General features: G+C 41.3%; 1 protein-coding gene across 2 annotated transcripts; it reads right to left on the reverse strand.

Moving 5' to 3' along the window:
• Positions 1-221: 221 nt before the first annotated feature.
• On the reverse strand, positions 222-10,762 carry LOC123130024 (cysteine-tryptophan domain-containing zinc finger protein 5). 2 transcript variants are annotated; one of them, XM_044549981.1, is made up of 13 exons: positions 10,398-10,762; positions 8,243-8,315; positions 8,021-8,154; positions 7,598-7,921; positions 6,237-7,510; positions 5,604-5,953; positions 4,120-5,534; positions 3,873-4,033; positions 3,244-3,416; positions 2,632-2,783; positions 1,186-1,717; positions 925-1,057; positions 222-487 (listed from the first exon to the last, which is right to left on the reverse strand). In XM_044549981.1, exons 1-11 carry the CDS (start codon positions 10,530-10,532, stop codon positions 1,514-1,516), a joined length of 4,395 nt encoding a protein of 1,464 aa, XP_044405916.1. In that variant the 5' UTR covers positions 10,533-10,762; the 3' UTR covers positions 222-487; positions 925-1,057; positions 1,186-1,513. The 2 variants fall into 2 exon arrangements, with proteins under 2 accessions (XP_044405916.1, XP_044405924.1); XM_044549989.1 differs by having other exon boundaries at positions 3,256-3,416; positions 10,398-10,761.
• Between the last annotated feature and the right edge of the window lie 954 nt (positions 10,763-11,716).

The raw sequence follows: 11,716 nt of genomic DNA on the forward strand, positions 1-11,716 counted from the left end.
CAGTTTTAAAAAAAGGAAACAAAAAATGCCTTTCTTTCTTAATAACAGCAGGAGCATTTACATCACTCATACGTCATTACAACGGCATCGCTGAAGCAGGACCCCGAACAACAGTCAGACAAGCACACACTGCCGTCATCATTTGTTGTTAGGTCAGCCCAAAAATTGTGCTTCCAGCAGCAAAAAAAAGAAAGAAAAAAAACATTTGGTTACATGGCGCCTTGATAATCAGTTAATTCTAAGCAAAACAATGAACTTTGTCAGGTAACAAGAACAACACATGTCAACCAAAATCGGTAAAATAATTACATTTGTTTACTGTGATGTTCTATGTAAATGTACACAGGTATGGGGCAAAAATGGGCAGCAATTAGCTTAAGGTGATGCATATGTACACAAGTTTAAGAGTCAGGTGGTTGCCGACGTCCTCGTCCAGCCTCTGCGAGTTTGCTCATTAGCGGTTTCATCTCCCGGTGTGCCTCCCAAACTGAAACACAGCACAGAGGTCAATGTGCTTCTTCCTACATCAGTAAAGCTATAAGCATGCAAATAGACTTTGGTACATAAATTTCCACCAGACCTGGCCAGAGTTTACTAAAGTTACCATGGCTTTTACAAAAAAGGCTTCAAACAAATTCAAATAGGAAGCACAAATTAGTTTTTCTCGAACAAGTAATCACAATTAATCATTGCATGCTAGTTGGTTAACACCCATTAAAGTAAATATTCCCCTTTTCTCCATGATAATCAGAAAAAGGAATCACATACATTTAGTTTGCCACCGTTGTTACTCGATGGACTATCAAACATATCTAGTGCAGAAACACCAACAAGATGCAATCATGCAAAACTTTTTCCTTGTAATTATCAATTAAAAATGCATGATTAAACAAATAGATATTGAGGGATGGTGGAGATTCTTGCCTGTTGGAACCTTCATAAATAGACCAATTGCAGAAGGGGGAATTAGACCGCTCTCCTGAGCCCTCACCTAAGCTTCTGTGGCCACTCATTTAAAAGTTTGTAGGTTTAACATGCTCCTACTGCAATTTTCTCCCTGTTTAACAAATCATTATATCCGTGACAAATAAACATAGATGCAAGGCAGTAGAGGGCACTCAGGCATGAGAAGGACGCAATGTTCCAAAGAAAAGAAAAAAGGGAAATTTCACAAATATTTCTTACCGGTACAACAGTTAACAGTCGGGTTGCCTTCAATAACTTGAATTCCGTAACTCAACATACATCAAAACTGAGAACTTGGAATGTAGCAATTTACATCTGCAGGCTAACTCTTGGTTTAAAACCCATTTGGCAGAGGTCAAAATGATCACCCTAAAAGAATATTTCCAGGTAATAACGATGGCAATGTGACCCCTTCTCCCTTCATTCACACTAATATACTGATTCATCCCGGTTCACGCTTACACCCATTTGGTGGTACCATTATAACAGAAATGCCGAAGCAACCTGCCATCATATATCACTATTCACAGGAAAAATGTTTGTTCTATTATTTAACACTTTCATGGTTGATGGATTCCAATGAATGGCGAATCAGTTGTAGCAGGCCCTTGACATTGTGAAAACTGAATTCAAGGACTTCCCTAACAAGAGCACTACCATCAACCTGACCCTTTCCAATATCAGTAACATAAGCAGCTAATGAACTTTGTGATTTTCTGGTTCCGTCAAATGCATAATTTATGTCATCTGCCTGCAAAGAACAGTCAAGAAATAAAATACTCTATTAGCAAATTGAACAGACATTTTACTGAATGATCATAAAGAAATTTTGTGATGCATTGCAGTGTATTAGAGTAGTTCAGTACTTCAGTGACCGGGATATATGTTGTCTTTTAGTTACCGTGAATTAGATAACTAGTCAGCCTGAACTAACAAGATAACTTGTAACATCAAACCAAATAGTTGAAGATTATTAGTATTCTCTAAATTTGAATTACCTGGAATATAAAGTATCCAGTAGCATCTTTCAATTTGTTTCCATTACAAGACCTAATTATTCTAAACTACTAGAAATTAGCGCAGGCAATGCCACTGCAGTTGTAAAACAAGTGCATTGCACAATAAGAGCAAATGACTACACCGTCTGTGCGAGAATGAAGTCAAACTAATCTGATGTGGAATAGAAGGAAGTAATATTCTAGTTTTTACCATATATGAGGGACATATTTTTGGTAGGTAGTGGCCTGTCACATACTTAGATAGAGAAACAAAAGGAGAAGTTGGATGCCCTTCATCATTAATTTTCAGCAGACAGTTAGTTTTTCTAATTATATATCCACTCTTCAGTACCATCAGGTGCCATACTTCACCTTATCTAGCAAACTGAAGAGATCACGGAAAAACATTCTGCCAGAACAGGAAGCGAGATGATTTTTTTTGCAATCATTAAGCTCCATGAGAATATCATGTTTCTACAGCAAAAAATGCATTGTTTTGCAGTAAACTGAATGATAAATCACCGAATAGAGAATTACTAGCTTGCGCAATGCTAAGTTTTTATAAGTTATCAACCAACAGTCAGTTCACATTTATCAAAAGCCTTAGCTCCAACAAATCTAATAGGACTCATGATACTGATATTGAATGTCAAAAACAGTAACTTACATAAGCAAGCAACCCCATCAAGTGATGATTGTTCCGGGGTATGGAATTGCCACCAATTTTAGGAGAGTACAAAGCTCTTGAAATAGCCTTAGCAGCTGTACTCTGGTTATTCAGATTATCAACATCTGAGGCAGAAGATGACGGTGACTCAGCTAGCCCAAAAAGAAGAAATTAAACAATCAGAAGGTCAATCGTTTCAAATAAAGATGAATGGCGAACTTATTCGCATTGATATGACAAAGATAAAATGAAGGTTGCCTTTGTCTAATAAATCTCACGGGAAAGATAACTTCCAAATAAAAGCTGACACACTTCCGCTTTATTAATATCGACCAGACACTAAGTGTGCCTAATTTGGAGGTATATTTGGTTTGAGGAATGTGTCAGTCCTAGGATCATCCGTTAATAACCCTTAAAGTGGACTTTATGTGTGATCGGAAAATAAGGTGTATTGGTTCATCACCATGCAATTCTATAAAAGTTGAGGAATAAGGTTAACCGATTTTTTTTGGATCACTTGCCTCATGATAGACCAATCTATTTCTCAAACCAAACACTCAAGCAGGCCCTTATTATGACAGGTTGCAAGAATTATTTAAATAACTACGCAACTTGAGGGAAAACCTGGAGGAACCATCAAAGATGTTGCTTGCAATGCATGTTTGTCTTTAATAGCACCAGGATGTTTGTAGAAGGCAGCCTTCATATATGCCACTTCCACACATTTATAGGCCAAAGCAGCACTTGCCATTTTCTTAAGTCGCTCAAATTCACGGGCACAAAATCTAATGAAACAAATCAACAGTGAGACATTAGTATAGCTCATTGCAGGTGGGCATCATATGGCATTAAAATATGTATGTAAGACAGTAAGAGTTGAGGAAATAAGTAGAACTGCCATCAATTAGCAACTACTCCCTCCGTTCCTGAATAAAAGTCTTTTTAGAGATTTCAATATAGACTACATATGGATGTATATAGACATAGTTTAGAGTGTAGATTCACTCATTTTGCTCCGTATGTAGTCCATATTGGAATCTCTAAAAAGACTTATATTTAGGAACGGAGGGAGTAAATATGAAGGCTTGTCCGCAAGAAAGCAACATGTGATTACAAAGGATGGAAGCTCTAAAATACTAGCTACAGGAATAAGTAGCAATGAAGATAGGGTATATCAAACCAAATACTATTAACAGATAGACATACTGTCTGAATCTTAAAGAGAAGGCATTGTTGCTTACCCACAGAGGTTTCCTGTTTCGGAATATAGTCTCATAGCTTGTATAGAATCCCCTTGCTTGGAGCTATCAATACTCGGAGCTTCCAACAGAGATGCAACATGGAGAAATTTCAGGCCAGCCTCAAAGCACATGTTAGCACTCTCAAGGTCATCTCCCTTTTCCTGCAACAAGGGATGCACATGAAGGGAAACACTCTGGATGAAAACATAGACACAAAGGTTTCGAGTAATTTACTAAATATTCAAACCTTTAAACGTTTAGACAAGTGCTTCAAATCCCGAGCCTCCTTCAGTAGCACAGATGTGTTTACTGGATTCAAAGCATCACGACTAAGAGTTGCTTGTTTTGTATTTTCGAGAACAGCCTTCTTTAGTTGCTTTGCCTTGTACGAGAGATCGCCATTTGATGAATCATTTAATGCTGGCTGCTGCTTGCTTCCTTTAACAGTTGATGGATTTGTTTTCATATCCTTCTGTTCTGCATCCCCTTTATCAGGCTTAACCTGTACTGGATGTTTCCCAGAAGTCAACTTTGCATGGTCACATTGGTTTGAACTAAGATGAGGTGGTGTTTTCCCGTTTTGAAGGGATGGTGGCAGTTTGTCATCACCATTGCCACGTATTGAAAGGACGTGTGAATTAACTTTCTGTACCTTCACTGGATTCAACAGACCATTCCTTGTACCAAGTCCAGAATCTTCATTTTTTGAGCATTCATTGTCTTGTTTATCCTTCTGCATATCTCCACTGAGGCAGCCAGAACCATGAGCCTTAGCATGATCGGAACCAGATCCAAAATCATTTTTTTCCTTGGAAAATGACAAACAGCTTTTTCCTGATTCTTGAGAAAGTACTTTTTCTGCAACTGCACTTGGATACCTTTTATGCTGATCCACAAGATTCTTATCGGAAGTTCTCAAGGGTGAAGAAGAAACTGACTCTACAGGAGAGGCCCTTGTTTCTTGAAAATCAACTTTACTCTTGTGGGAGCTAGACACCTTAGATGAACTGGAGGTAGCAGCTGCAGATGCCTGTGCATAACACATATTTTTCTTCATGGAGTTTTGAGAGAGCAGTGAATGCTGCTGGAGATGAGTATTCTCTTGGTGTTGCTCACTTAAACACTCTTTGTCACTATCAGTTCCAGCAATGGGGCCTCTGGCATGGGCAACTTTCCTATCATCTGCCTTCAAAAAATTCAGCTCTGGCATAGGGTTTTCCTTGGCATGATTACTTTCACTTAAAGCTTCTTCCACAGTATGCTTTGGAAAGGCATTGCTAACTACAGGGTCCGGACCACGCTTGCTTAGTTGCCTTTGTTTCGATTTTCTATTCTTAATGGACAATTCTGGAACATCGGATCGTCCTACATCTGAAGTCCTGATGCCCCCATTTGAGATAATTTTATCATCATTGCACTTAACTAATGAAGATGAACCATACTTTCCCATGCTAGGTGAAACACCACTATACCGATGTAAGCTTTTTGGAGTTCCCTTGATTGAAGGACTGCTTTTGCTAATCTCAAACTCAGAGGGATGATGCTTGGCTGGCTCATTAGGTTCTTTCTTCATTTTCTTTGATGTCCTAAGACTATCATGATCAAATCCTACACTGCTGCTCTTCGATTCTGGATGCAGCCGGTCTACTGCAACAGTTTCACCTGCATAAATTGAACCATTAGAATCAAATGACTGAAATTAGGAAGAGAGAAAATGCTCAAGACTTGCACCATCATCTGACGATCCTATGTGCTTCCGTTTTCCCTTCTGTTTAGGGAAGCAGTCAACATCATCAGGATTTCTACTTGTAGGAGCCTCTAGCTTCTTCGAAGATTTTGACATCTCACCCATCTTTAAATTATTTGATGTATTTGCACTGGAATCAACTTTCAGTGTCCCTGATGTAGCGATGGATTTTATATCGCCCTGAATAGTTGGTGGAATCGTAGCTGCGCATATGCCTGAGGTAGCAATATCATGGCGAACATCCACACTAATATTATTTTCAGGTGCAGGGGGCATTGCACGAAGGGCTTTTGTGGTCTCATCCTCGCTTACTTTGCAGTTATTCATTCCATGCCTACAAGTTACAAATACCTATCCATTATATCATGCAGATAGTAAACAAGATATTCAAGCAACACTTGCACACTGAAAATTTATACATGACCACATAACTAGAGATATGTGCAGGAGCTTCTAAGGTAACGGTTTGAAAATATTGCACAAATAAAATCTAAAAATAGAATGGAAGGAAAACTACTCCAGAGTTATTGCAATTCAGAGAAATTAGAGGATATAGATACTACGAAAATGCATAAAAATAACTAAAACTGAAGAAAATGTCTCTTGCAGAAACTTACAACCAACTCTGCATGCTACACCGCCATTTTTTGGGAAGTACATCTGGATTCATCCAATAGGGTAAAAGGCGCCATTTCTCACACTTATCACAACATACCCACTGTTCGTTTATTAAAATAGGTTCCACAGGCACTGCCACAGATGATTCCATAGCTCCAGTCATGCATGCTGATGGCACAGGAGCTGATCTGTCAAAATTCAAGGGAGATATCTTGTGGTCACCATCATTTACACCATCTGACCTGCCATTATCAGTTTCTCCGGATGAAACAGTCTCCTTCTCAGGCTTCACACTCTTATCTTCACCATGAGATTTTCGAGTGATGCCATTGCTCAATTGCTTGTGTGCTTTAACCTTGAGCTTCTTCCCGGATGGAACAGTTTGCAATGAGGAAATTTTCATTTTTCGTTTCGGCATTCCAGAAGGATTTCCACCTACATTTTCGGTGATAATATCCATGGAATCTGCATTAACTAGACCCCCCGATTCCTCCCTTTTGCACTGTGATGGTTCATCTTTTACATGCACCACTTTTCTTTTGTCTCTGTCAACTGATGTAGCAGTATCACTAGGAGGAAGATTGTTTGGTTGACTTGAAGTTGTAGAAAGTCGATGATCATATCCATCAGAATCATATTTGATTTTATCAACAAGTCCTTGACCAAGTGTAGGTTCTGTCTTACTGTCCTTGCTCAAGTTGTCAAAGCTATTTCTCGCTGTACATGCTTCTGAATTTGCTTTACCCTTTGGATAATTATCATCATTTGCTAAATTAACAGCTTTTACATGTACTGACTGAATATCTTTCGAAGGGATCTTGTCCCTAATTCGTCCTTTCAGTGGAACATTCTTTGTTTCCTTCAGATGATTTGAAACATCAGTCACCAATTTTGCTGATGCCTCAAGTGAATGTTGTTCTGTCTGCATACTTCCAGGTACAATTGAATCTTTATCATCTGAGATATCCAATAAATCAGGCATAGTCCCATTATTCATAATCGTTGAATTGTCATGCTTGCTTTTTGAACTCTTAATATTCAGAAGGTGATCCTTCTTTTCATCATAATTATATTTATGCACCATCTGATCTTTGTCACCTTGTGCAGCAGAGGTCGTATGACACCAGTCTCTGTTTAATTCTGTTTTGTCATCATCAACTGCAGGTGCTTCATGTTTCTTTCTTGCAGATGCTGACTTCTTTCTCAGTGCCAGAATATTTTCTGCAAGGGGTGAAAGCAAGAGTCCTCCAGGAATAGGATGGCAGGTCATTATCTGTTCAAACAACACAATGATTAACTCTTTAAAATCAATCAACAAAGGGTTTTACCAAGGCAAATAAACTGATGGGGAAAATGTAACCTGCAAAATGGTATGCGGAGATTCGTCGGGCAGATTTTTTGGCTCAGGAGCCCCGGCGCACCCATCAAGGCTGTCATCCATAGAAGAGGAAGGGGAAATGTCGAGGCCCAGACCACTGTAGATAGCAGCAGTATTTCTTGCCAAGTGTCTATTGTTGTTCACCTTGATACGTATTTTCGGCGCCTTTTGTTCAGGACCATTGACTACTCTGTTCAACATCCGTTGCTGAGGATTACCATTGGTCCCATTGGATGTTCTTTGACAATAATCATCCTTTCCCCTGCTATCTAATCCATTCTTAACAAAATGACTCTTCTGTGCACTCTGGAATCACATCAGAACAATTTAATAGGATGCTAATGTTTATGTACCACATGGATCCTACTAAGTAAACATGCAATGGTGAAATTTGCATAAGTATACCTCCACTGGAACATAAGGTGATCTAGAGGCACTGCCACGGTTTGGTGGAACTGCAGGGCTTCTAGATTGAGTTGCGACAGAAGGGGAATGCTGGTTCGGAGGCAAGAATGAACCATAACCCCCATATCGTGACCCTATGTAGTGTGAACGATTTTTCACATACATCAGTACAAGAATAATAACCCTACAGGGCAAACAGGGTGCAGCTTTTATTCCCCTTACCCAAGTTCTCAGCAAGTACCCCACCTTCAAAGTCCTTCTGGAAATGACCCAACACATTTTGAAGTCTTTCATCCTGTACATCATATTTCATTTAGAAGTTAGAAATCTTTACAAAGAAAGAAGTACTTGTTTAAAAGTTCAGTTCATATAAAATAAGGAGCATGCATGGGAGAAAGCTGCTATTTATTAAGAATATATATGTATATACGCCAACTAAAGTTGAAGACCTAATATCTACGCCTCATTAGCAGTAGTTAAATATAGTCTACCAAAATTGTTCATGCTCTAACATTTCCCAAGAATTCAAATATTAACCAGGGGGTAAGAACCCTATAGGTTTGAGACCTCCATGTCACAGATAGATTGGATCCCCTCAATCCAAACAAACTCATATGAGTTACGTCCTCCATATGCCAGAGGCAACATCATCACGTACCTCACTGTTCAGTAATGAAAGCAGGATCAAGAATGCAAACCATGAATAGATATATGGAACATGGTATGTACATATGTCCTTTTAGACCATAGCCACAATATGCCATTGCATAGGAACAGGCATATCATGCAACATCAAATGAAATTTCTAAAACACAGAGAATCTCATATGATACTACCTTCCTATGTAACTATTCCATAATATATTTCTGCAAGGTTCCAAAAAAATGCAACTATTATCTGTCTCATCACCCACCTAGTAGTGATTATGCAGAGTAATGGTGATTATACGGTACAAGCAGGAGCACCAATTAATTGTACATGGCAAGTTGATCCATTTTTAGAAGACTATACTTTTGTCAAAACTTTCTGTATGCATTCTAATACTGAAATTCCTGATGCACAAAACAGTGTTCTTATTTCTGTACATTCTACCAACCCTACCAGCACACATGTTTACATGTGAAATAAAAAAATAATGATAAAGTGTAGGATGCCAATAGAGAGAGTTTTAGTCAAATACAACTAGATGTCATCTAATCGTACAGAAATTTGCATCACCTATGGTTTTTGATTATGCTACTACTGGTTGGTACCTTGTTTGACAAAGGAGTCCATGTGAATAGACAGGTAGTCAACTAATACAACAAAAATATAGGTCAATCCTTTAGTTGGCAAATAAATGTGGAGCTTCTTATAGATAGTTTTATACTTTATGATGTAACATGTTCCCTTAATTAATAGAATCAGATCGCTCGCCTATAAAAACTTCTATACTTTCAGATCATACAAGACAGACTTCTACGAGAAAACAATTATGGGTTATGTCTTGGCAGGTTTAGTGAGCCTCTAGATTAGAACCAGAGCAAGCATATCAAAAGCAACTACAAGACAATAGCAAATGGTTTGGCTCGACTGGCACAACTTCTTCACATAGCAGTTCTGTTACCTATCACAACAGAATCTAGCATCACGAGATAAATATTCATCTCTTATTTGATAAGCACGAACTTTGCGCGAAAACATATCCATGGCTCAAAAACACCCTGCATCTGCCCATCTCCCACGCCATTTACTTCATTCTATTTATACACAGTCAGCGGTCATCTCAAGACAGTTTTGACCAAGAGCAAATGTAACTGAAAGCAGCCATATAATCAATTCTGTGAACTGTTAAAGTATCATCATGGGTTAAACCGATGCAAGTGACAAAAACCTGTTTGTGTGTTAAATTATGAAAGCTCCTGAATTCACTTAAAAGATGTACCAGAAATCACAGTAAACAAAAATGGGGTGGCAGAATAAAAACTTAGGAACTAACTGGATTCCCCAGCATCAGCTCCAAAGCCAACACATAATTCCCAGGAAATCAGCTAAAGCCAACACATTAACCACATTTCGTCTGACCAGGGGGGCTGGCAATTACCTCAGAAACCCCCATGGGCACAACAGCCATGATAACTGTTCTGGATTATACAAACAACCATACCGGTTAGTAATCACCTCCATTATGAACCAGAAATAAAAAACCCGGCAGCTGATACGCAGCAGAATTCACGCGAAAAATCGTAATGCTGCAAGCGAGCTAGCACAATTACTAGTGCACGAAACAATAAGGCAAGTACAGTGCACCAGGGTGCCACCAGCTCATCAACCATCCAATCCAATCCACCCGCACGGAGAGAAGGAAAAAAACACGAAGCAAGAGAGCGTCGCTTACGATGTATGTGAGCGAGTCGGGATCAAGGAGCTCGTGGCCGCCCGCGTCCGGGCCGCCGCCCAACGCCTGGCCGTCCTCGAGCTCGAGCTCCCCCTCCTCGTGGCCCGCCTCCCTCCGCGCCCCGCCGCCCAGCATCTCACATCGGCGCGGCGCGATCCCCGGCGATCGCCCCAACAGCTTCTCCGGCAACCGCGGACGCGCCGCGCCGCCGAGATCACCGCCGCCGCCGCCGCCGCCGCCTAGGGTATCCTGCGTCGTTTTTTATTTAGATCTTTATTTTATTTTTCTGTGTTTTCTCGCTCGTCGCCTTGGGTGTGTTCTTCTCGGAGGAAGCGGGGAGGAGAAAGAGGAAAATATTTTGCGACAGGAAAATATTGTTAACGCGCACGGACGATGCTAGTCACCTGCGCTGCTAGTCCGGAGCAGAATCCAACCAGCGATTAGCTCTTTCCCCGATCGGCCCCTGTGCGGTCCAGATATTGCCTCGTGCGCGTGCGCAAGCCTGGTTGCCGCGGGATCTCCGTCTGACGGCCGGGATGGGGGCTCGGGGGAGCAGAAGTGGAATACTTTGTTTGGCGTGGGTGGGGAGGGAAATGCGGCGCAGGGCACGTCGCATCGTCGCTTGTGTGCGCGAAACAACACATGCTTGGAAAGGAAACGTGAGGCGATTGGTGTTGGTGAGACCGTGGGAGCATCCAGCGCTGATGCGCCACGCGATGGGGGTCGATTTTGCCATATTTGTGTCCGACTCGTGGCAACCAGACCAGCCACCAAACATGAGACGATGCACCATCGTAAAACCTTTTGGAGCCATCGATGACGTGTGGCGATGTGGCGCACACCAAAAACACCTGTTCCTGTACACCATGAAAAGGTTGCTCATCTGATTGCTATCTAGATTGTGTGCACGTGTTCAGAATATATTGGGATCTACGGGATAGGTTTCTCTGACTTAAAGTAACTCCAACGGGGCGACCCATTTCGTCCGCCGTCGTCCGTTTGGATCGGCACGAACACAAAAGGTGGTCCAATGTGCCGACCCAAAACGGATGCACGTCCGCTTTTCGTCGCGGGTGACTCATTCCCGGCCCATTTTTGAGCAGGATTTGCGTCGGCGTGGACACACGATGGACGCGCGCACGCTCGCCTTCTCCTTCCGCGGGCCTGCTGGTCGGTATTGGCCTCCCCCATCCAACAACAACCCTCGCCCGCCTCCTTCGTCGTCGACGCTGCCGCCCATTTTTGCCGGCGACTCTGCCAGCTGTTGGCGCCTCCACATCCGCCCAGCAACGCCGCCCACTCCCACGTCGCCCGCCACC

Source organism: Triticum aestivum, chromosome 1B (genome assembly GCF_018294505.1).
Source record: "Triticum aestivum cultivar Chinese Spring chromosome 1B, IWGSC CS RefSeq v2.1, whole genome shotgun sequence".
Lineage (NCBI taxonomy): Eukaryota > Viridiplantae > Streptophyta > Magnoliopsida > Poales > Poaceae > Triticum > Triticum aestivum.